At 44.8% G+C, this 25,014-nt stretch overlaps 1 protein-coding gene across 6 annotated transcripts in view; it reads left to right on the top strand.

Annotated features, from left to right (window-relative positions):
• CDAN1 (codanin 1) overlaps window positions 1-25,014 on the top strand; it is a 67,431-nt gene that overhangs the window by 37,861 nt on the left and 4,556 nt on the right. For 2 of the 6 annotated variants that reach the window (XR_012903454.1, XR_012903453.1), the window contains exons 16-29: window positions 676-765; window positions 4,378-4,432; window positions 5,505-5,638; window positions 6,499-6,605; window positions 8,980-9,129; window positions 9,994-10,057; window positions 10,458-10,536; window positions 11,810-11,967; window positions 13,557-13,664; window positions 14,003-14,066; window positions 16,082-16,284; window positions 18,208-18,315; window positions 18,959-19,623; window positions 23,829-23,949. Coding sequence is in view for 3 of the 6 variants with exons in the window: in XM_075927240.1 (XP_075783355.1) it covers window positions 676-765; window positions 4,378-4,432; window positions 5,505-5,638; window positions 6,499-6,605; window positions 8,980-9,129; window positions 9,994-10,057; window positions 10,458-10,536; window positions 11,810-11,967; window positions 13,557-13,664; window positions 14,003-14,066; window positions 16,082-16,284; window positions 18,208-18,315; window positions 18,959-19,084 (1,446 nt within the window). In the remaining 3 variants the exon portion in view is untranslated. Of the gene's footprint in view, window positions 1-675; window positions 766-4,377; window positions 4,433-5,504; window positions 5,639-6,498; window positions 6,606-8,979; window positions 9,130-9,993; window positions 10,058-10,457; window positions 10,537-11,809; window positions 11,968-13,556; window positions 13,665-14,002; window positions 14,067-16,081; window positions 16,285-18,207; window positions 18,316-18,958; window positions 19,882-23,828; window positions 23,950-25,014 lie in introns of those variants that run through there. The other 4 variants (XM_075927240.1, XM_075927241.1, XR_012903455.1 and 1 more) reach the window with 4 other exon arrangements.

The raw sequence follows: 25,014 nt of genomic DNA, 5'->3' as shown, positions 1-25,014 counted from the left end.
TGCTGAATATAAATATAAAATAATTGAAAAGGAGATAAAGTGAGATGAAAATAAATGAGATCCTTTCTGTAGAGTGGGATTTATTAACGCTCCTGTATAATTTAATAAAGACTTATAGCCCTGCTGTAGAATTCTGTAGGCTGTTTCAATGTTCCTCTAGAGAAGATCTCATTGTCTAATCAGTTCCATAGTTTATTTCTGTAGGTCTCATTGTCATTAAACTAGATAGTATTTTTCCTCAAGAGCAAAGGAAAATTAATTCCTGCCGAAATTGGAAATGGTCTTGCCGAGGCAGTGTGCTGAGTGCTGTGGGGAGGTGGCAGTTCTTTACGATAACTAACAGAAAACTTGCTGATTTAAAACATGACATTGAAACCCCAAAGGGAGTCCCACTCTGTGCTCAGCAGAACGTTGCCTGTTTTAATGGAGTGAGTGAGATCAAAGCGGGAGGCTGGGATATGTGAAATGATGGGTAATAAACTCACTTGTATGGAAAAAAGCTACCTTTGGCACGGTGGGCCTGGCAGAGAATAGAAGACTCTCTGTGACAGAATATGGTTTGGTTTTGCTTTTGCTTTTGCTTTTGACTGTTGAAAGACTCTCCAAACCCAGTAGCTGGGGCTGTGTTTCACTTACTGACTGCCCATGAATGGCGATTGGGGGTTTGTTTTCCAGGTCCCCTCTGTCCCAGAGGAGTTGTTCTTCACCAGTGAAATCAGATGGGAGGGGCTGACCAGGGACACTGTGACATCTGCTCAGGCTTTGGTAAGTTTGTGACAGCAGCTGCTTTTAATGTTTGCTGCTGCTTGACTGAGGCATGTATGGCCTGTAGATTTCAATATTGAAGCCTGTGGACTTCAACATTCTATTTAGTGGCTTATGTGCTGAACAAAGACTCTATGCAGCGCTTCAACTTGTCTAACTGATCAGATTGCATTGCATGCTGGGACCTGTCTTCTCTGTGGTTTGGACCTCAATATTAAAGCCCAGGCAGCTGCAATCTGCTTCTTTGATGCAAATTACCTCTTGGGGCTTTTGATAAACCATGGTGGTGCTTTGCCAAGGAGACGAGTACTTGCTAGAGCATACAAGCATGTTTATTTAGAGACTGAGCTAGGGATGTAAAATCCCATTTAATCAATTAACCAGTTAAATGTCAAGTTTAACTAGTTAACCACTTGTATGTGTGTGAAGCCTGGCTAGGCTGGGGCTGCACTGGCTGGGCTGGAGTGACCCTGCCTGTAGCATACTGGACTGGGCCTGCTGCAGACAGGGGCTGCTCCAGCTGGGCTGGAGCATCACCACCTGTGGTGTGCTCCTCCAGATGGGCTGGACCTGCTGTGGACAGGTGTTGCTCCAGCCGGCCCCATCAATCTGCTTCAGCCCCCGCCAGTTATCTGTAACCGGTAAGCATCACATAAGAACATAAGAATGGCCGTACTGGGTCAGACCAAAGGTCCATCTAGCCCAGTAGCCTGTCTGCCGACAGTGGCCAGCACCAGGTGCTCCAGGGAGGGTGGACCGAAGACAATGATCAAGCGATTTGTCTCCTGCCATCCCTCTCCAGCCTCTGACAAACAGAGGCCAAGGACACCATTTTATCCCCTGGCTAATAGCCTTTTATGGACCTAACCTCCATGAAATTATCTAGGGTCTCTTTAAGAAGAGAAGAGTGATGCTTACCGGTTAACATTCATATCCCTACTTTGATCTGCTGTTGATAGAGTATCCCCAGTGCAGAATAGGGATGTGAAAGGCTAACCAGTAAGCATCACCCTTAACGAGTGATGGTTACTAGTTCTGGTTAACTGATTGGGGGGGGGGGGGGAGCTGGAGCAGTTCCCTGCCTGCCCTGAGGCCTGCCACAAACAGGGGCTGCTCCAGGGTTGGAGCAGCCCCTCTCCATAGTGAACCCAGGCATGCCATAGCCAGAGGCTGCTCCGGATTGCTGGAGCAGCCTATGTGGTGCACCCAGGCACCCTGCAGGCAGGGGCTGCTCTGGCCTGGCTGGAGCAGATCCTGGCTGTGGTGGGGTGAGGAGGGGGTGGTTGCTCAAGCCTCCCCATCCCGCCCTCCCCTTTACTCAGTTCACCAATTAAATGGAATTTTTACATCTCTAGTGCAGGATGAGTGAGTTGCAGCCTGTTCCAGGTGCTAGCAGTGATGACAGAACAGAAGCAGGAAATAGATGACTTGGGTTTTTAAATGAGTCTGCTGGTATTGGGATGCTTAACAGTCCGCTTGGCCTGGCACAGAGTAACTAGCACCTGAACAAAACCCATTTAGAGGGTAAAAAATAATTCAAGCTAGCAAATAGGCAGTTTTCAGATCCCACATCCCTTGTTTGTGTGGGGTAGCTTCGAGCCTGTTTCACCACTGTACGAGAGTGTCTTGTTACAGTGCAAGAAGTGCAGTCGCACCCCAGTGGCAGGGGGCAGATGCAGAACTCCATTGTGGCTTTTTCTAAATATGTACAATGATGGGATGCTAGGCTTTCCCCGATCCTCACCGTTTGGCTGTGCTGTATGGTACGACGGGGGTGGGAGGAGGAGAGGAAGTAGGTGGATGGTTCTGTAACTCCATGGGTCAGTGTCTCAAGTCAAGTGGACTGATTGTGTATGTCTGAGTGGAAGCAGTGGTGGAGCTTTAATTTTTAGTAATTGTGTGTGCTTTACCCTCCCCCTAGTTTGAGTTCCTCCCCATTAGGGCAGCAGGCCTCTGCTGGGGTCCCTAATCCTTCTTTACAGCCATTTACTCTCAGCAGGGCTTTGACAGTGATCAGGACTAAACCTCAAACAATGGGAGATCTTGCTAAAATGCAGCACTGTTGACTGCCCATTTGAGGGCTGGAATTAACTCTGTGGTAGGGATGTCAATGTGTATTTGACTACATGATTAACCAGTAAACCTTGGCTTATTGGTTAATCTTGTTGACTCCATGCATTCTCCCTCCCCCTCCCTTGTGGCCTCTGTATCAGAGGCAGCTGATAGAGGCAGCAGTGCAGAGGGTGAGGGAGCCAGGCTGGAGCTGATATGCATGGGAAACTGGCTTTCAAGTAGGCTCCCCGTGCACACTGACTCTGTGAACCCTGCTGTCACCCCCCCTTGCTGGTCTGCGGCAGCGGCCTGTCCGCAGGGTCTGCTGCCACCTCTGTATTAGGGATGTTAAAGAATAGTCGACTATCTGATAAGCATTTCCTTATCGGATAGTCTTTTGATAACTCCACTAGTTGATTCTCCCCACTGCCCCTATGAGAGAGGGGCAGCATGCTGGGGAGGGGTATTTCAAAGTGGCAGTGCTGCACCGCTGCTCCTTTGAAACCTCAAGGCAGTGTGCCGCTGCACGGATCAGCTGTGCGGCGGCTGCCCCTTTAAAACACTTCCTCCGCGCATTTCAAATGGAAAGTAATGGAGTCTGGGATCAGCTGATCCTGGGCTCTGCTAGACATTTCCCCAGAACCCGCGGTCAGTTGGGGAGTCCCCAGCTGACCCCGGGTTCCGCTGCCGCGCAGAGTCTAGAATCACCTGGGGAGTCCCCAGCTGACTCCAGGCTCCTCGTGGTGTTTCCCCAGAACTCTGGATCAGCTGGGAACTCCCCAGCTGATACCAGGCTCCTTCCGGCACTTCCCCAGAACCTGGGGCGGGTTCCGAGAAAGTGCTGTGTGGAGCCGGGGTCAGCTGGGGAGTCCTCAGTTGACTCTGGGCTCCTAGTGGCATGCAGAGTAGCATGGAGCCCAGGGTTAGTGGTGGGGACTCTGAGTCCCCTGCTGACCCTGGGCTCCATAACTTTGAAATGCACAGTGGGGACTCTTGTGCATTTCAAAGCAGGCATCTTTGTGCAGCCCGGAGCCCGGAGTCAGCAGGACTTCCCGCTGGCCCCGGGCTGTACGCAGAATTCTGCATTCCTCCTTTGAAATGTGCAAGAGCCTCAGCGGGGGCTCTTGTACATTTCAAAGGAGGAATGTGGAAGTGCCTATCGACTAGTTGATGGAAATTCCATCGACTAGTCAATTAACTGCATTTTAACATCCTTACTCTGTATCAGCTGGTCTGCATAGGGACTTGGTTTTTGAACTGGCTCTCCTGGCTGATGGGCTCTCACCTGCCACTCTGTGCAGCTGCCTCTAATACAGGGGAGTCCCTGTTAAGATTTCATGAGGTTACATGACTATTAGTTGCACGATATCCAACATCCCTACTCTGTGGGTGTTAAGAGTTCATGTTTCCCTTCAAATTGACTTGATCTGGCTTGTTGTTAGCTCCAGATTTTGATAAGGTGCCATGAGGCATCTGTGAGATGCATAAGGGATTTCTAAACCTCTAAAGATGCCTTTTATAGCTGTTCTGTCCTTCAGCTTCCCTTTCTTCCTTTCCCAGGATTCTGTGCCTTTGGTGGATCAGCAGTTACTTTATACATGCTGTCCCTACCTTGGTGAGTATTGTATTGATGCTAGTGCTAGCATTCTTTGGTCTCATGAGTCAGATCATCTTTCTTACCCCTCCCCACAACCTTAAATCTCAGCCATGTAACTTTGACCTTGATTAAAAGACCAAGTCATGAATATGTTGATAGAAGTACCTCTCAGGGGAGAGGGAGGCTGCAGACTGGCTGCAGTTCTGGCTGGGTAGAATGAGTGATTCACAGGAGTGGGCCAGCCTGGCTCTCCATGAAAGTCGGACTTGAATGGAGGAACGCCAGGCTGCCCAATGCTCTGTTTAAAGTAGAAGGGTTTGGATTCTGACAGTACCCTGATCTCTAGGCTGACACTTACTTAAGGCAGAGAGGGGGAATTCCTTTGTACCTTAATAGCTTTTAGTTTCAAACTTTTGTCAGAATTGACTGAGGTACACTGTCACTCGCATTGTTTCCTTAAGAGACTGCTTACTAGTGGGTGCACTCATACAACAGAGGCACCTGCCTGACTTACGAAGGGCCAGTGTTGGCTCTGAATGTGATAGGGAGAAGTGTTACTTCATCATGCACTGATGTGCATGTGGTTGTAGGGAAAGCTCTACAGTCTGTGCAATGATTCTTACATGAGAAATGCTCATCACAAGTTGCAGGGTTGAAGTTCTCTGCATGGCGCTCACCTCCAGCATTCTCTCCATACCTGCCCTGCTATGCTCAGGAACCTTCGTTCTCCCACAAACCCAGTGGCCTTTGCAGAGCTGCCACTTTTCATCCTGCAATCTGAGGAGGAGTGGGCGGGATTGTCACCAAAGCCTGTCTAGCTCAATATGCCCTAGTCGAGCAGCTTCTGGGGGTGCTGTGCCAAGCTGCAAAGGGTAGGGGCTTGCATCTTGCTTCATCGCCACCATGAGTGTACGGGAGGCTGGGTTTGCACTGGCCTCTCCTCAGATCCGAAACTTACTCTCCTTTGGTTTCACAAAAGCTAAGACATTGCAGAACCTGTTTCAATGAACGCCTGGGCACATCTGGCTCATTGTCCATGGTTACAAATGTGTATGTGGGGACTACTCTTCACCCCTGTTTCTTTTTACAGGAGAGCTACGGAAGCTGTTGGCTTCCTTTGTGGCTGGCAGTGGATCAAAGAATGGTGGTTTTATAAGGAAAATAACCCCAACTGCCACGGAGTCCTTGGCACCCAAACCTTCCATCACACAGCAAAAATTGCAGGTAGAGAGAACCTGAGAGGAGCGGTGTACTGTCTTCTTGCACAAGTTAGGGATCTACATTGTTTCTATGTAATGAGAGAACTCTGAAAATGAAGTGGCTTTTTACAACAGATATACAAAGGGAGGAAGTGTTCAGGACTGCAAGCTGTACTGTTATCTTAAAACTATATGGGAGGGAGATCAACAAAGTCATAGTCAGAAAGCAATCTCTTGCTTAACAGTTAAGAGGAAGGATGACTGATCCTACTATTCTGCTTGTAAAATCTTCCAGCATTGATAGGAGGAGGGCTCTAAATTTCAGAGAACCTGAATATAGAATCCTTTCCTGTCAAACACACAGATGATTATTTACCCAGTCTGTCTTCCTCTCTCTTCTCTGTGGCATGTACCCTGACTTCCTGTTTACACTGCTCTGACTCCTCTGTAGTAATGCTAGGATGTGTGTGGTGCAGTGTTGCCAATTCTCTAATTCAAGGGGATAAAGCTACGCCCCCTGGGAATGGCTCGTTGCCATACAGTGCTCCTAGTTGAAGCCTGCTAAGAAGGTGCTACTCTCAGACTGGACAAGAGCTATCAATATTTTTTTTCTTTCTCTCTTCCCCTTGTAATCAATCATTTTGCAGTTTCCCATAACTCAAGAAGTAAGCTTTGGGCTAACAGATAAGAGGAAGATTTGCACACCCTGTAAAATGCTTATATCCAGGGTTGTAATCACAAAATGCTCTATTATAGGCAAGTTTTGTGTCTGCCGCTCTGTTGTGCACAGAAATGTGCTCTGGGCCTGTTTATTCCTGTAGTTCAGAGGAGAGGACCGGTGTGGAGTGCCTTGGTCTTTTTGTAGCTCTTGTTCTTCCTTTTGAGCAGGTGGAGCTGGAGCAGGCCTTCTTCCACAATCAGCCCCCATCCCTGCAGAGAACAGTGGAATTTGTAGCGGAGAGGGTGGGATCCAACTGCGTTAAGCACATCAAGTAAGTGCTGGTTTTGGCACCTTCAAAAATTCCTACTTGCCTGGTGTTTTAATCTGAGGCCAAGGGTTTGAGTGTATGCTGCAGAGAGAGTTGCTGCATTGGCCTCACTGCTCACAGTGGGCAGTCCGAATCTGTCTGGTGCTTTGTTAGGCTCATTTTGGGGAGCACTCTGCATTTTTTCCCATTAGATGTATTGAAAGTGGCGTCCCCTTTTGAAGATGGAAGGAGATTGTGTAACAGCAGAGCCCATCCGATTAGACATCTGTGCAAACGCTGTTTGCCCACTTGTCTTGCCTCGCAGCCTCATCCCTTTGAAGATGACAGAACCTTCCCTAACCTGCCCCTGAACACTGGCTGCCACTTGCAGGCATTGTAAAACATGGGTGACAGGGGCCCTGGGAGTTAGCCACTGACCTGTTCGGCGCCGTTGGGCAGAAGTCATTTAATCTCTTGGTGTCTGTTTCATTTGTGGAAACAAGGAATTACTTCCCTGCCTGATGGAGTGTTAAGGTTCTCACTCATAACACAGTCCTATGAGAAGCCCGCAATTGGATGGCATTACAAATGGGCAGTGTTTATTTTAAAATTACAGCTTAGTATATCAGCTGTTTTAAAGGCGAGTTGCCACTTCCCTTGGAGAGGAAGGTGGGGAGAATCTCTCCCTGGATGTTGGAAGTTTTCTCCCATATTGGATTTCTTGAGGACGCTGAGACTGGAATGGAATCCACTTGGGCACTCTTTGGCCTATGCAGAATAAGCCTCCCCTCCCAGTGGTACCAAGCTTCTACTTTGAAAAACTGATCAATTTCATTTAGAAAGATCTGCAAATACGTTTATCAGATAAAAAGTTTTGAGCCCCATTTCTGTAGCCTCCTCTGAGGCAGTGATCTCCATGTCTCTGACTGGGGCTTGCCAGTTTTCAGATTCATTCTCCAAGGTTAAATACCCCCCCCCCCTTAGCCAGAGCTCAATGGCAGACACATTAGTCCAGAGTATCCCTGGGAGTGTTTCCTCTTTCTAATGAGCCCTCTCAGAGATTCTTCTCATTCTTTGTGGTGGTGGATTTTCTAAATTGAGAGAGAAACTCTGTATGAGAACCTGAGTGCTAGTTGGAGGCCCTGGACCGACTGTTTCAGGGAGTGAAGGCCTGTCAACAAGAGATAAAGTGCAGATAGAGTAAGGTGTCATAATATTGCACAGCTAGTTTGTATGATCCTGGTCAGATGGGCATCCACTTTTAGGGGTGAAACAGCAAGTTTGGTTCCTTGTCGTGTCCCATTTGCCCATGGCCTCTCTTTTGAGGGGCCATACCATGGTGGCTTCGTGACATAGGCATCTGTTCAGTAAGGCCATGTCATGTGTTCACTTGCTGCCCTGGAGATTGCTCTTCTCGTGGCCCCACTTGGCACCAGTACTTCTGACAGTCGCCGAGTAAGGGAAGCCGATGGGAGTGTGTGCTCCTATTGGCCTCCCTCGGTGAAGATGGCACCAAACTCAATGGAAGATGACTCTAGCTATGTATTTTACATAGCTGAAGTTGCATACCTTAACCAACATTCCAGGTCTCCTGTAGGCCTGGCCTGTAAGACTTGGGCGGAAATTACCAGTGTTTTTAACATAGATCATGTAAGCAGACTCTTACACCTTGATGTCTGCTCTAGAACATCCCTTTGAGTCTACTGCCTGCTGAGTTCAGTACTGTCAGTTGCTAGAGGACACCAGTGTAAGTGCTAGTCTAGGCAAGGTGCTGGTGACTAGCTGCCTGAACTCGTGCACAAAAGAGCTTAGTGTCCTAGGGTGTTTCTGAGAATACTTTCAGGGAGAGGCTGTGTATCCTTTGTCAGTTTGGATTATATCTGTTTGAAGTGAACATGGAAACATAGGAATTGCCATACTGGATCATGTCTGTAATTCTTCTAGCCCAGTGTCCTGTAGCTGATGCTTCAGAGAAAGGTGCAAGAAATGTCACATTGTGGGATAATATACTCTCCATGTTGTGTCTTATCCTAAATCCTAATATTTAGAGATTGACTTAAGGCCTGAGGCACGAGGTTTAATTTCTCTTCCAAAATGTGTTGGCCATCACTGACAACTCTGGATAGTCTTGCTGGTAGTAGAAACTTATAGTCCCTTTTTGAATCTTACTGTTTTTGGGCCTCAACAGCATCCTGTGGCAATGAGTTCCAATGAAAATGGGATAAGATTCTCTCATAGTGGAGGGGAGGGGGTTAGAGTAATACAATAAATACCATGTAATAAAGTTTTTTGTCTTAGTGTGGTGTTTCGCCTGTGGTCTAAAGGAAAATGGTTCCCCTCTTGAAGAGGTTTCCTGATTTCCTGACTTGTTCTCTGTTGTGCTGTTGTCTTGTAACAGGGCAACCCTGGTAGCAGAGCTGGTCAAAAGGGCAGAGGTCATGCTGCAGGATAAGGTAAAAGAAGAGGATGCTAATCATAGCAAACTGCTGGACGAGGTGTGTGCCCAGCTCTACGAGGAAGGGGCACAGGCTCTCCACAAAGGCAGAGAGTAAGCAGAAGCTACTCAAACTAGTCACTTCTCTTCCATTTCACTGCAGATTCCTTAATATGCAGGCTCTATGATTACACCAGTATTTTTAACCTCCCTGGCCTCTGCTTCAGACATTCTGGGATGTTTAGCGGCATCCCTATAATCTGAGCTCAGATTCTTTCTGGGTTCCTTCTGATCCTGGGAAGGAATTGAGGAGGGTACTATCCTGTATAACCTAGCTGCTCCTAGCTGCTTCTAGCTCCTAACGGACTTATTCTCTAGTGATTGTATTTTCCCCTCTTTTGTGAGAGGAAGGAAGGAGTCCTGGGTGTTACAGCTCAACTACCTGTAGTAGGAGCCAGTAATTAAATTGTGCGTACCTGATTCTGCCCTTCCTGGTCGTGGGACCCACTATAATGTCCAAATGATGAAATGTAATAAAGCAAGGGGAAGTCCCAGCAGAGACGTCCCTGTCACCCTAGAGCCGTTGTTCTCAAACTGTGGGTCAAGGCCCCAAAGTGGGTCATGACCCCATTTTAATGGTGGTGCCAGCACTGATGTAGACTTGCTGGGGCCTAGGGTTGAAGCTGAAGCTTGAGCTCCATTGCCTGGGACCATAGCTAAAGCCTGTGCCCCTTTGCCCTTGGACATCAGCCCTGAGGTTACAGGCCCCTTGCCTGAGACTGAGGCCCTGGGTCTTTGGTAGTGGGGGTCAGACGGGTTCAGGCTTCAGTCCCCCACTTCTGTGCTTGTGTAGTAATTTTGTTGTCAGAAGGGGGACATTGGTGCTATGAAGGTTGAGAACCCTACCCTAAGAGGTAGAGGTACCTCTAGAGCTTTGGCTGACACAACAGTAGGGTGTTTTGCCATTTTTCTTTGCAGATTTTGCAGGTTGAAAGGGCCTGAGGCTGTGAGAGTGCTGCTGCCAGAAGAGACGACAGCAGCAGTATGTATTGTGCCTACTAAAGGCCTTGCCTTTCATTCCTGATCAGTATCCCTGTATTGCCACTGCTGCCACTTTTAAACCCTTCCATGGTAGGGGGGCCAAAGTTACTGACATAAAGATGTAAAATCACTCTGAGTCGCGCAAGCCTGTTCAGGTTGAGTGAGCGTTTCTGCCAAAATGATCCAAAATGGTCAAAGTTATTCACATCCTTATCATTTGAGAGCCCAGTTTCCTTGTCCCATTTGAATTGATCAGGGGATGCCCATATTGACTCTGAACACAATGTATGTTGAAATGAAGTCTTCCCTAGAGATTTTGTTCCTTTGTCTCTCCCTGCCTGGCAAGGCACAACTCTCCTACGAGTGGTGATAACTGCCGTGCTGCTTTGTCCATTTCAAAGGTTTTGAGCAGTGCAGAAGACATTGCAGTGGGACTGGCTACTGAGAAGGCCTGCACCTGGTTGTCGACCAACATCACAGGTAGGCCTCCACTCTCTGCACTGTAAGATCAGAGGAGAGGTCTTGCCTGTGTAATGAAGTACATGCTCTCCCTGGTTTTCTTTTAGTCAAAGCTTTGTCCTGCTCATCTGTCCCTGTTTAGAAGCAGAGGAAGGGGGTTGCTGTTCTGACTCATCTAGTTTCCAACCCAAAGTGCAAGGTTTTGAGTTATGGGACTTTCATCTTTGTCACTTCAGGATCAGAGAGGTCAGGAGTCTGTTGGGCACTGTGTTATACAGTATGGGAGACTTCCTCCTAATCTGTCTCTTGGGTTAAAGTATTTTCTGCACTATACGTTTACAGTGTTAAGGACTGCTTGTTTCCTACAGAGTGCTTGTAAAACACCTTGTGTCTACACCAGCAAGTACTCCTTAGGGCTTGCCTGAAAAACAAGTACCACTTGGTTTGAACAACAGTTTAGACAGAACCATTTCAGTCTGCACTGATTTCAGTGAAACAATTAGGCAGTTTTCCAGCTAGTGTTCTATAGTTTATTGGTAACATTTCAGAATCTCCCCAGAAGCAGTTGCTTCTGGCAGCTGTGCCAAGAACTGTGCGCTAGGTACTCAGCAAGCGCTGCAGCTATAACAGAACGACAGGAGGCCCCCAACTTGTGACGCGATCGGTTCCGGAGGAAGCGTTGCAACTTCGGGGTGTTATAACTCGAACCCGCATTTACGGTAGGTGCCATGCACCATTGTAAATGCAGGCTGAGGATGTAAGTCGGGGTTTCCAGCCCCTTCTGCGCTTACAACCATTTTTGCAAGTGCGGTGGAGGAGGAAGGGTTGGAACTTGAGTGGTCGCATCTCAGGGGCCTTCTGTAATGTGGTGCTGGGCTGAAAACGTGACTTGATGTGATGGCTAGTTCAGGTATGCTAGAGCACTGACATGTTAAATGGCACAACACACCAGTTCATCTTTCTAGTGTAAAGGCTACCTAATAGTGATGCTTGTTTATCTGCTGCTGCTTACAGGACACACAGAGATCTTCTAATAGATTGGCTAGGCATTACCATTAACCTAAACTCCTGAGAAGAGCTGAGGGTGCATTGTTTCTGCTCTTGCTCTGGTTGGTGGGTCATAAGGAGCCTCTGATTGTTCAAAGGAATAGATGCTCAGAGGCCTGGGATGTTGGAAGCCTAACACATTCCTCATGCTGGTCCTGACACACCACTCAATGGAGAGAGATTTGAGGGAACTCTTCATGATGTGAATATAATGAATATAATAAGCCTTGTTCTTTTTTCCTTACAGCACTGATCAAAAGAGAAGTGAGAACTACTTTTAATCGAATGCTAAGAGTCCAGGGGCCTTCCTTGTCCAGTGAAGATGCACAGGGGGAGAGAAAAGGTTGTCCCTCTGACTGCCAGCACCATGCTCCGTTCCCTTCTCAGATCATCAATGAGATCAAAGTACAGAACTTCCACTGTTTCCTTGGTTACATAGATACTTTTTTGACTTTCTTTCCCTGAATAAAGTTAAGCTGTCTCACTTCCAAGGAACAAGCTCTGAGCTTGAGGTGGTGGGGTGTGTGCGCCTACCGTTGCTTCTTTCCCTTCCCTTAGCTTCTTAGAGATCAGCATTCTGTTCCCAAGGGACCTGTCAAATACAGTGTTCATAGTGATATGGCTGTGGAGGGACGAGGAGAAGGGAGATGTTTATCTGATTCCACGTATAAAAGTCCAGAATCCCTGCTTTGGGGATTCAGAGCCATCCTGCCACCGTGAGCTCTGTGCACCTCTGCTCTGAAGTGACCATATCAAAATGGCTCCTCCTTACTCTGCAGATCTGCTCCCTCTGTTTTTGAGTGAGCTCTACTGAATTCAGGAACTAAGTAGGTCCAGGTTTTTATCCCTATCAGCCTTGCAGAGCTAGCTGGATTCTGAACTCTTATGCACCGACAGAACTGTGCTGGGTTCCAGACAGCTACATCAGGACAAATCTATGGAAAGGCATTTGCCTGTCTGCCTTCCCCTCTTCACTTAATTGGACTTAGGAGCAATTTGAAGTTCTAGAGAAAGAAGGAAGTAGTGGGACGGCTTTAGTGGTTTTTTTCCAGATTCCCTTCCTATTAGAACTGATGTAAAATACCTTCCTACCTTCCCCTGTATCAGGTGTACATGGAAATTGTTCTCTTATAATAAAAAACTCTGAACTGTCCTGTTATCAGTTGACATTAAATGATCGAATAATTCATAATCTCATCTGCTTTTCACTATTTGCTATGCTTGTTTCACTGAGTTAATTTCTGTTTATCTGGGTAATGAAAGTTGACTAGCTATAGTCATATTGCGATCAGTTTCACATATACTAGGCCACTGTTTCCAGTGCTTTGGTTGCAAAAACTGAAGCAGAATATGGTTTCCTTTTTTTTTTTTTTGTAATTCCAGTAGAAACCCTTTAAAAAAAAAACTCAGTTTTATGAAGATCTTAATTTTTTTGTAAAACCATGCTTTTTGCAAAGCTTTGATTTAGAGTAATTAGAGCGGATACAATCCTTTTGAAATTCTAAAATAGTTGTTTCCAAGGCTTCTAATTGGAGTTGTGCCCATAGTTGTCCTTCAAGTATACTGGTACAGGTTGGTAAGACACTGGTAATGCTAGATGTTAACCTTGCACAGCATCAGGAAACATTCAAAGAACCAGAGAGTTCTGCTACATTATTTGTTTTGAGTGTAATATAGCACTTTTTGTAATGAGGTTGAGCCTTATAGTGAGGCTGAAGATGATTGAGGCACAATCAAGAAGTTCAGTTTGGAGTCAGAAAACTTGGGTTCTACTGTCAGCTGTGCGACTGACTCTGATTTTTGGCAAATCATTTAGACAAAAACTTTCAAATTTGGGTGCCTAAATTAGTGATGTGATTTGCAATAGCAGTGAAGAGCTGTGGCCCTTATTAATATCAATGAGAGCTACAAGCAAAAGTCAGGCCACTTGTATGCTTAAATATAGATTTAGGTGCCTGCCTTTGGATACCATTTCTCTGCTTCTTTTCATCTAGGACGTACTCTGCATTGCAGTGGGACCTCGGGATGAAAATGAAGGAATTCCTTATGTCCAGCTGGAGTGCCTGTTGAAAAGACTGAGCCAAACACTTCGATGCAGAAAGGTAAAAGAAAAGACGTACACAGTGCTTTTTGAGCCTTCTGTGTACCTGCTAGTGTAATGAACCTGTCTGAGCTGGTGCTAGGGTTCAGTGGGCACCGTTTTGTTCTCTGGCCTTAGATGTGTGGGTATGTGACAACTGGTGCAGAACAATATTTTGCATCTTTCTCACCAGGCCTTCTTTAATGACCCTGAACCAGCAGTGCTGTGCTTCCTGCTGTTGCTGCTCATGCCTTTCCTAATAATTTTTAATGCAAAGCTGCTGTCTGTTAAATCAGAGGCAGAGGCTCTAGGTTTTGGGATGATTTTGTGATGGTGGCATGCCAATTTCGTTTTTTTTAGTTCATGTGTCCCACCTCAGAGCAGCAGCTGGCGAGGTGCACTGTAGAGTTGGCATCTCTCTTAGGTAAGTGCATTGTTAATGCTGACTGCTCTTCCTTCATCTCGCAGTGTCCTCCATGTCTCCTTGCTTTTAATTCAGTTTTGTTGGGTGTCTCGTTACAAAAATATCACTGGGTCTACAAAGATGTTGCATCGCAAGCCCCAGAGGGTGACTGGGAGATCGCTTTCTTAAAACCCTTCAAACATAATTCCTTTGAGCTGACCCTCCTTCAGCTACACATTTAATTCAGTCACACTCTCCCCCCTCCCATTTCTTGGTCCCCACATTAAGACACTCAGTGAGCTCTGAGATCCCTGTCTCTGGGTTCTTGGAGTTGAACATTTTTCTAAATGGAATGCTTGATTCCAGTGGTCATGCCTCTTTTGTGAGAGACAGTAGCTCATTTCACGTGGATCAGTGACCTCTCTGTAGATTCAGCCAACACAGTATTGTCTTGGTCTCATAGCAGCAGCTTAACTACAAAGTGTGATTTCTCCTCTTGCTAATTGTCAGATTGTGGTCTCTGATACTTGCATTGATGTCTCACACACTTCTAGCTAATGGCCAGTCTTCCACACTCTGCTATTTAGAGCAGAGATGGGCAAAATATAGCCTGTGGGCTGGATTCAGCTCACCAAGCCACCCAATCCAGCCTACGGAAGCTCCCTGCCTGCCCTGACCCATCACGCAGCAGCTGGCTGTGGAGGCCATGCGCTTCTCTGAGCACTGCTGCAAGCCATAGCCGGGGAGAGGGCTTTGCGCACTACCCAGTGCAGGAAGAATCACTGGCTTGCGGTGCTCAGCAAAGCACATGGCCCCCGCAGCTAGCAGCTCTGAATGGTGTGTGGGGCTGTGGAAGGCAGGGGGGACCTGCTGTGCTGGTGGCTGGGAGCTACCTAGATAAGTGTCTCCCAGCCAAAGCACACCTGTCAGTTCAGTCCTCTTCCCCTCCCCCCCAAACTCTTTGCCCCTCCCCTGCCCCATGTAATCCAAACCCTTTGCACCCCCATACCTGCACCAGACCCTGCACCCCAACCCTCTGCTCCAGGTCACAACCCAAATCACCACCCCCTCTGGAATCCCTCTTCCACACCTCCTGCAGTCCTCCTGCATCTCAAGCCCATTACCACACGTCACAACCCTGTTCTTTACCCAAACTTCCTCCCACACCGAACGCCTCTTCCTGCACCCGAAACCCCTACTCTGAGTTCTCTCCTGTACCTCATCTCCATCTCAGACCCTGCACCTTCTGTGTTAGTAGAATGGATGAGTGTGACCCTTGACCACTTACCAAATTCTTGGAATGGCTCTCCATCAAAAATTATTACCCACCCCGATCTACAGTCTTCAGAGGGAGTAGTGGGCTCCTCTTGAAATGTTCCCCTTTCAAAGAACAGTCTTTCCTATACCTTGGATGTGTGTAAAGCTTATGCTAAGCACTTTTCTGAGGCTGGAAGTGCAGTTCTGCCTTTTCATAAAATGATAAGCGACTACAGGGAAGATCTGAAGCTTTTTAGGGTTCATTATTTAGCTGAATTTACAAATACTGTAATAAGAATAATTAAAAAGGAACAGTTCATCCACTATAAACTGTTCATCCACTATTAACTGAGGCTGCTGTATAATCCACTATACAGCAGCCTCACAATCTAGGATCTACTGATCTATTAACACAAAACATACTTTTTTGTTTATATGTTCTGTTCAGTTAAAATAACCATTGGCTTCTGTGGGAGTGACTAAAAAGCAGTGGGCCAGTAGAATAGCTTTAGTCTACTTCAGAATAGACTTCTGTTTCTTGTCTGCAAACTCTTTTGCCATGGGTGCAGAGCTCAGAATATTGCCTGATCCCAGATTCTGATCCCCCTCTTCGTTGAAACTGCTGCTCTGCACTGTCTCTTCACCAGTGTTTTTACCTTCGTGTTTGTATTGGCGCTAGCCAAGCTTGTCTGCTCACCTAACAATGTGCTGCACATACCAAGATGACTGTAAATGTAATAGTAATAAACTGTATTGGTCCCATCCCCTCCATCCCATAGTTTCAGATCGTGTTCCTATCCAGGGCCTTAAGCCTCAGAGCCAGAAGAGACCTGAAAGACAGAGAGGGAAGAAGAATGCTGTCTACGGCCTTCTGAAATCGCTTCTATCTGTTTGGAAGGAAGACTTTTGGATCCCTGTTCCTGTTCAACTGATGTTCAGCAGAAAGAATGTTGGCTACCTCGCGGAAGTCGAGCAATGGGAGGTGGGACTTCCTTAGGTCTACAAAACAAGCTGCCCAATCCTGCTTGCCATACACACACTGGAGTTCTGCTGAGTTCTGTGATTTGCGATCATGTAAAGCTAGCATGTTTTGGCTCTCGCTGCTCAATTGCCAATGAGTTTCTTCAATGACAACAGAAAAGTAAGAGCAGTGTCTAATGTTATCAAGAAGGCAGACTGTGACATTGAAGAGACGCAAGTGGTGCTAGAATTTGTTCAGTTTAATGCCAGAGCAAATTACAATATAGCTGATCAACCTGAGAGATTATAGGACTGCAAATGGTTAACTTTGGGTCAGAAGAATTTTCCTGTCTAGTTCCACACCAGGATATCGGCTTTTTAAAAAATTAGAAAGGAACCTGTCCTAGAGTTGGGTAAGAAACAGTCTATTTCCAACTGGGAATCCACAACTGAAATCAACATAACAGTTAGAATGGATCAAACCAATGGTCCATCTTGCCCAGTATCGTGTCTTCAGGCAGTGACTGGTGTCTATGCTCTGAAGCATATAACAGGGCAGTTTATCATGTAATCCATTCCTTGTGGTCCAGTCCCAGTTTATAGCAGTCAGATTCTGGGAGACTGGGATTGCATCCCTGTTATCATTCCTCATGGCCATAGATGGACCTGTGCTCTATGAACTTATGAAATTATCTTGAACCTGGTACACTTCTGGCTTTCACAACATGCCCTGGCAATGAGTTTCTCTGTTTGATAGCGTATATTGTGAAAAGTACTTCCTTGTGTTTGTTTTAATCCTTTGGCCTGTTCATGTCTTTGACTTTCTTTTGTGTGTTGTGAAGGGATAAATAATACTTTCTTACTCACATTTTCTTTAGCATTCATTATTTTATAGCTCTCTCTCCTATCTTGCCACAGTTGTCTAAAGTGGGCAGTCCCAGCCTTTATATCTCCTTATATGGAGGCTGTTCTATATATCTCTGTACTTTTTCTAGTTCTTACATATATTTTTCTGAGCTGGAGCAAGGAGAACTGCATGCAGTATTTCAGATATGGGCATACCATGGATTTATATAGTGGCATTATTAGATTTTCTGTTTATCCTTCTCCCAGTGGTTCCTATCATGGTTAGGTTTCGTTTACTTTTGTTGAACATTAAACAGATGTTTTTAGAAAGCTCTTCACAATGACTCCAAAATCGTTAAGTGGTAATAGCTAGTTTAGTGGTAATTTAGCTAATTTATTTTGTATATATAGTTGGGCTTATATTTTCCAATGTGCATTATTTTGCATTCATTCACATTTAAATGGTGTGATTGTTTTGTTGTAAAATAGACGAGCAGCAAGGGAAATTTATGCTATTCAGAATGTTTGTCATCATATAGTAGATGTGGTTTGTCCCAAAAACTCAGGGACCGAATTTAGTTCTTCCTTCCACCTTTCACCTTTGCTTTTTCCCCATAGTATAAGTTTGAGTAAAATCAAAACATAACTTGTACAAGGTTCTTACAGTACAGGCAGTCCCCGGGTTACGTACAAGATAGGGACTGTAGGTTTGTTCTTAAGTTGAATTTGTATGTAAGTCGGAACTGGTACATATTGTAGGGGAAACTCTAGCCAAACATTTCTCCAGAGCTCAGTTTTATTCTCCCACACCTCACTTCCCTCAGTCCTTTATTCTCAAGCTGAGGTGTCTGCTGAGAGAAGCCACTCTGTGTCTCCCTCATCTGCTGGGGAGGAGGGCGCTAGCTTCGCGTCTCCCTGGTCTGCTGGGGGGAAGCAGCTAGTGCAGGGTTGCCTCACCTCATTTGTAAGTAGGGATCCGATGTAAGTCGGATCCATGTAACCCGGGGACCGCCTGTACAAGTAAAGTAGATAGATTCAGTAAATAGATGCAGGCCATAGTCTATTTTGAGGAACTTGACATTCCTTGTTTATTCTGCAGTGGGATTTGTTCCTGTTTATGCTTCATGGACTTGTTGAGCATGGTCTGATGGAAAATGCAGAGATAGAGAGATGCTTGCATAGCCTCCAAGAACTTCTCTGGCCCTCAGTAAGTATTTGTATTATCTTAATATTCAGGCTTGAATATGAGACTGTCAGTTTGAGTGTAGCTTTAATTTTTTGTACACTCCCCACCCCAAACACCTAGGCCCAGATTTTTGTGTATGTAGAGTTTTTCCATGGGGTAATATGGTCGGTCGGTCAACATGATTGTTCCCTGATTCTTAAACTGGATCTGTTTCTGAATGCACCAGATAATTTTGCCTGCTGGCTGGACTTTTCAAATGAGAGAGACTCAAGTTAGTCTTCTGACTAAATGTGGCCTGATTTTTTTGAGGTGCTCAACATAAATCTCACTGCAGTTAGTGGAAACTGCAGGTGCTCAGCAGTTCTGAGAATCAGGCAGTGATTTTTAGCGGCTAATACCAGGTTAGTATATAAACTAAGATGGGCACAAGGATCAAAGGGAAGGCTTGGTATGCAAAATCTGTGTATCTTATCACTATGGCAGCTGCCCTCTCACTCTGCTTGAACTGTTTTCAGTGGAATAGCCTGTGTCATTGTATTAATTTCCCAGCACAAAACTTGGATCCATTTGCCTGGGAAATACCACCTTTGTTTCTGAAAATACTTTTGTATCCCTTGTTTCACGCATTTAAAATATGGTCTCTGGTTTGTATTGTTTCTTGCAGGATTTCTTGAAAGAACTGGAAATGATTTCTAGAATATTTATATCTGAGCATCATGCTGCGGAACCCAGGACTAGGCCTTGTGAACTGGTAAGACAACCAAGAGGTACCGTGGCAGCACAAAGCTAGTGCAGACAGTATCTGAGTGGATTAGAGAATTGAGAAGAACTCAAGATGTGGAATTTGATAATGCTCCTGAGTCCATTCAGTAAGTCCCTTCCTTGGATCACACTGTGTTGAAGGGTCACTTGTGCAAAAACTGAATCAAACTTTCCCTCAAAGGAGTGTCTCAAAATGTGACAGAACATACGTCCCTCAGTGTTTGGAGGGGTTTACATCTTCCAATGGAAATGTTTCCAAGAGTTGCTCTAACTTTGGAAATTTTTTAAGAATCTTATGGTGGTTCACAGCCAATGATCTACAGTTGTAATGGAAACACATCTCGTACTCCTGCAACAAGAGGCTCTGAACGGTGCCTGGAATCTGTTGTAGTGCACAAAACCTGCCACATTGCTGGAGAGAGATCTGGTGGTTTCCTGTGGTGCCATCTCTTAATTTAGTTGATTTTCATGGACTCTGTTAGAAAATACACCGTGCTAACTGGAGAGGGAAGAAGTCCCAACAAGATGAACAGATATTTATTTTTCACCTTGAGCTCAAGCTTGAAGGTTTGTTTTTTAAAAATTTTTAAGACTTGTTTTAAAAGTAAAATCACAGTGTATTTTGGAGCATTGGATCAGATATTTTAAAGGACGTGTGCTTATGTTTGTATCTCACTTAAACAAAAGCAGCACTTGTATTTCATGTTTTTTATAGAAATGAGGGAGATCGTCTGCTTATCTTTTATTACTGGGGAGAGTTGACCTATTTTAAGAGGCATTGCTTTTGTAATGTGAGTATAAATGCCATGTATGTGTTACACACTATGTTTAAAGTCCTTATTGCCTTGGTTTTGAGGCTTGTAACATAGAAATACTCTTGTTTGATAAGCACAGAGTAGAGTAACTAGACTGAAATTGTAACAAAACTCCCATGAAGGAGCATCACTAGGATGTTTGGAAAGAAGTGGTCCTGCAGTCCCACTGCTATGGCAGGCTGGTGAGTGCTGTTCATCCCCAGGGATCAACCTTAAATGGGAAACTGCTAATAAAGAGGGGTGTCTTATTTTCAGTATCTTAAATACAGTATTCCTTATGTTGGGGACTGGGTTTTTAGCAATATATTAATCACTCTTCAGAGAGTTTGCATAGGATTTGCCTTGCTGTATAAGGAAAGATTTTGCCGAACAGGTTGGGCTGATGGAGCATCTTTTTTCCGCACTAAATACAAGGTATTCAGAAAGCAAATCTATTTCCTAAGACAGACAGCTACACAAGGTGAATCCCAGGCTGTTTGCATGGCTATGGTTTTTGCTTATTAACCCGTCTTTTGCTGGTATGGATAAGAATTCTTGGGGTATAAAATGCAATGTCAAGGAACTGAATTGTTTTTAAACATCAGACTAACTACATAAATCTGACTACTATTAAAGTCTACCAGACACAGATAAAACGAGGGAAGCAAAGATGCATGTGTGGCATCTGTTTTGGGTTTTGTCACCTACTTGAAGACTGTTGGGAGCTGGATTGAAGGAGACTGCAAACACCAGGTATTGATCTTAGTGTTATTTGTTTGCTGTTGTCATACTCACATGGTACTATTCAATAGTACCGTAGCATGTGAACAAAGTGTGTGGACAGTAACAACTGCTGCAGTATGAACTGAAAGAGCAGGTGTGCCTCGTACTATAATGTACTTCCTTCTGGGGATTCAGTACAACGGGACCATTTCACGACTGATCTCAGTGAAGCTGTCAGATTTGCTATAATAAACAGATTATCAAAATGCAGCCCTGTTGTATGTCTGAACTGTAAGTGTATAAAAGCTAGGCCATCGGCGCTTTTTTTTTTAATGGTTGCAAACTGAAGCACGCAAGGATGTCCATCTCTAAGAAGCAGGCCAGGGAGCTGACTCATTCTGTAATGCTCTGCAAGGCTTTTGTTGGAAAAGTGATATTTCTGGTGCAGCTAACTCAGGTGTATCACTGACTTTTCAAACATTCTGCTTGTGTTGGGTGGCGAATTGCTGTGAACGCTACATACAATCAGTTTTTGATCCTGAGCTTTCCCTGGCCCAAAATTGGTGGGCTACACTTCTTTTCCTGTGAATGCTGGAGGCTCTCCCCCAGGCACCAGGTCTTGTCTGTTCCATAGCATCCAATTGCTGCAAGTGGTGGAAACACAATGTCAATTCAGACCACTACCTTTACATTGTAGCCTCATGATTTTTAAAGCTTCTTTGGGGGCAATAAAATTTTTTTCCACTTTTCTCATCTGTTCTGTCAAGATTCTTCCTGGGAAGTCCACAAGTCATCTTATAGACAGTATAACTGCAACAGAGCCTACATTCACATGGAGATAAACTGCTGCATGTCTTCTTTCCTAGACAGATGATTTCATTCAACTTAGACAACTGAGCAGGAGTGTCATTGCAGAATGGATGCTCTCTAGTGCCAGGCTGCTCAGCTTCCTTCATCCTCTCTCAAAACTCCTGGTATAAAAAAACCTTAAGCCATTTCTGATGAAAATTTTATTACTTTTAGTGCTAATGATGATAAAACCTGTTCGTCAGAAGGAAAAAGGTTGAGGGCATTGCTCTACTTTCTTCATAGTAAGAAAAGTTAGGAGACTAAGGCATCCTAGACTTCAGAAAGCATGATCAAGGAAGATGATGCACAAAGTGGACATCCTCGTTTGTCCTCTCTCTAATCTCTTCAGGAGACCTTCCGTACTGATGGACCAGGAAGAGACTTATCTGCATGATCCTGTCAGATCCTGCCATTGGCAGTTTGTGTTTTGTGTGTAGCAATTGCTGCTGTCATTTAGGGAAGTGAATGGTTAATTGGTAAGCATCACCCTTATTTGGGTGATGCTTACTGGTTATGGTTAACCAGTGGGGGCTGGAGCAGCCCGTCCACTGCAGGTCCCCCTCCCCACCTTGTTTAAGCAGTTGAGTTAAACATAATGTTTAACTAGTTAACTGATTAAACTGGATTTTACATCCCGATTATCATTACATAATGTTACTCTTCCATCTGTTTATTCACAGGACATGGATAAAACTATCAGGTGGGCTGAGGAGTCTAGGAATTTGTTCATACCCATTCTTAGACTGCATGTTAATCAAGGCATCATCATGGATATGTGATAGGACATACTACCAGATCAAGAAACCAAAATGTCTCAGTACCTATCATCAATCCATCTATTCCTGCTAGTCCTGTGTGTGTGTGTCTGCATGTGATAGAGACCGTTGGAGGTTCTCCGGATAGACCTTGGCCTTTGAGGCATTCTCAACAAGAAATGGATACAAGAACCCCATGTGACTAGAAAAATGCTTCTTCCAAAATCCTGAAAGTAGCTACACAAAGGCCAGCTTTTCAAGGTAGGGAGTCCATGTGCAGGTGATGCTGAAGGCCAAACTAGGGTCCAGAACATCAGTTTTCTAGAGAGTGCACACTGGCTTTTCTGGACATCTAGAACCCAATGACCATAGTATATCTAAAATAGCAAAGCACCATAAGGAGGTGGAGTCTGACTATGTAGTCCAGGTCACATTGGCTCCATTGGGGCAATTAATCTAATGTAACTGCTGAACATAGCAGTGGGTTGGATAAATTGTCAGCAGCTAAACCAAGAAGAGCTCTAGCTAAAATCCAAGGAGCGAGGCCACTTCCTAGATGGGACCTATTCATGTTCAGGTGAAATGCCAAGGTGAAAATCTTAACTCGTCAAATAAAGACCAATGGATTAGATGTGGAGTTCAGATGGCCATATCAGCTTCTCTGCTATTCTCTTCATTTCCACTACTGGGAAGAATTATGAAAAGATGATCAAAGTGTTCCTGTCATTCCAGATTCCTTGCCCAGATTTCCTGAGTTTTACCTCAGCTTTTGAATGGCAAATCCTAAACAAGGAATATCCCTTTAAAGGGCTTCTATAGCTTTGCACAGGCTTTCCACTAAATTATCATGTGCAAGAGAAGCCAGGTCTTCTGGGTAGCCTACATGTTGATGTGCAAGGCCTCCCAACCATCTCATCTTGTGTCAGCAGTGCTAAATAGTGTTATAACACCAGACTTCCTAATTGATATTCAAGTTGCTTTGGGAAGCTCTTCTGTTCAGTCAGGCTTGTCCCCTACCTGATATTTGCCCATAGTACTGCAGATTGTCATGACTTGATCTGATCATTTATTTATGTTCTGTTACACTTGTCAACAGGAAGCAGGTGTTTGTCAGCCAGAAGGGGCAATGAAACTATACAAACATGTTAATTGTTCCTTAATTTTGCTCAAAACATCTGAAAGCATGATGATGCATGTTTAGTCTGTGAAAACTATGTACTTGGATGTCGCTCACGTCTTGTGTAGATAAGTTTATTCCACATATCAGGAACTCCTTGCACCGTGTGCCATCACTTATTCCTTCTATTTCAGGGACTTCCTGCAACTCCCCTATTTTAAGGGATTTTATATGTCCATTACCACCTTCTCCATGTGAGGGTCCCCTCTCAATCCCAACAATCACCATGACCACAATCAATAAGTTCTGTTCATTATAGAGAAGGGGCAAATTTCTCACTTATGCATTTCCTCCCTTATTTCTTCATGTTCTACTTCCCTGTGAAGAAGGTCTGTGTATTTTTTTGTTTTGTTTTTCCCCCTGGGACTGATTTTACCCTCTCAGTCCAAGATGAGTGCTTTAGATATCTATACCACGACCTCCTGAGAGTTTGTTTATGTAGGTATTATACTTATCTTGCATATTATTTTTCAGGAATTTATGTAGTAAGAAGTATTCCCATAAAGGATAGGCCAAGCCCTATGAAAAAGTTGAATTGCAGGAAGAAAGGCACAACCTAATGATCTCTGGCCAGGCCAAGAAAAGAAATAAGCAGGTAACAGACTTTCCATTTTCTCTTTCGTCTCTGAAGTAAATCTAGTTCTTCCATACTTTAACAAAATACAGGACTATGTAGCACTAACAAGATGGTTTATTAGATGATGAGCTTTCATGGGCCAGACCCATATTATATGGTTGTGACTATTTTCTTCCACTATTTGATCTGAGGAAGTGGGTCTGACCCACGAAAGCTCATCATCTCATAAACCATCTTGTTAGTCTTTAAAGTGCTACATAGTCCTGTATTTTGTTTCAGCTACACCAGACTAACACGGCTACATTTCTATCACTATTCCATACTTTAAGATTAAATAAATTAGCAAATTCAACATTATATTCAATAGGCAAAGTAGGGCCCTCATCTTGTTAATTGCTGTAATAGAATCTGAGTTATAAAACACCTCAGGAATGGAGGCTGATTGCAGCTCTGACACACTTTTAAAAGTTTTCAGCTGAACATCAACTTGAAACATTTTTCTTTTGGATAGTAAATTTATTATTTAAATTGAGATGATTAAGGCAGCAAGAACAGAAACTGTTCCCTTATCACATTTTTTTAAGGGAAAAGCTTTTTAGTGGTTTACCTTTAAGATGGTATTGTATTTTTTTTGTCTCTGGTGCTGCCTGATTGTGTACAGCTGGTTCCCAGTGAGGTGTGTGGGGTGACTGGTAAGGCATTCTACTTTGTGTGTGTTCAATTTAAGTGAAAACCTTTGGGGTGAGATAGTGAGGGGAGGGGAAGTATGCTTCTCTTAGTCTCATTTGTTTGGGAGGAACCCATGCAGCCTCCTTTGAGCTTCCTTTGGCTGGGAACTATAACCAATAATCTGCAGGGGCCCCCTGGCCAGAAGAGGGACATGCCTCTGCTTCCAGGGGCTGCTTGAGGAGGTAAGTGTAGCATGGCACCTATACCCGAGCTGAAGCCCCCTCTCATCCTCCAAACCCCTCATCGCTAGCCCCACCCTAGTCAGAGCCCTTCCTCCCACTGCAGCCCCAATTTTGTGAGCATTCATGGCCTGCCATACAATTTCCATATCCTGATGTAGGCCTTGGGCCAAAA

The sequence above is a fragment of the Pelodiscus sinensis genome, chromosome 4 (assembly GCF_049634645.1).
Source record: "Pelodiscus sinensis isolate JC-2024 chromosome 4, ASM4963464v1, whole genome shotgun sequence".
Taxonomy (NCBI): domain Eukaryota; kingdom Metazoa; phylum Chordata; order Testudines; family Trionychidae; genus Pelodiscus; species Pelodiscus sinensis.
Note: the sequence above shows the minus strand (reverse complement) of the source record. Positions and strands in the feature narration are given on the sequence as shown.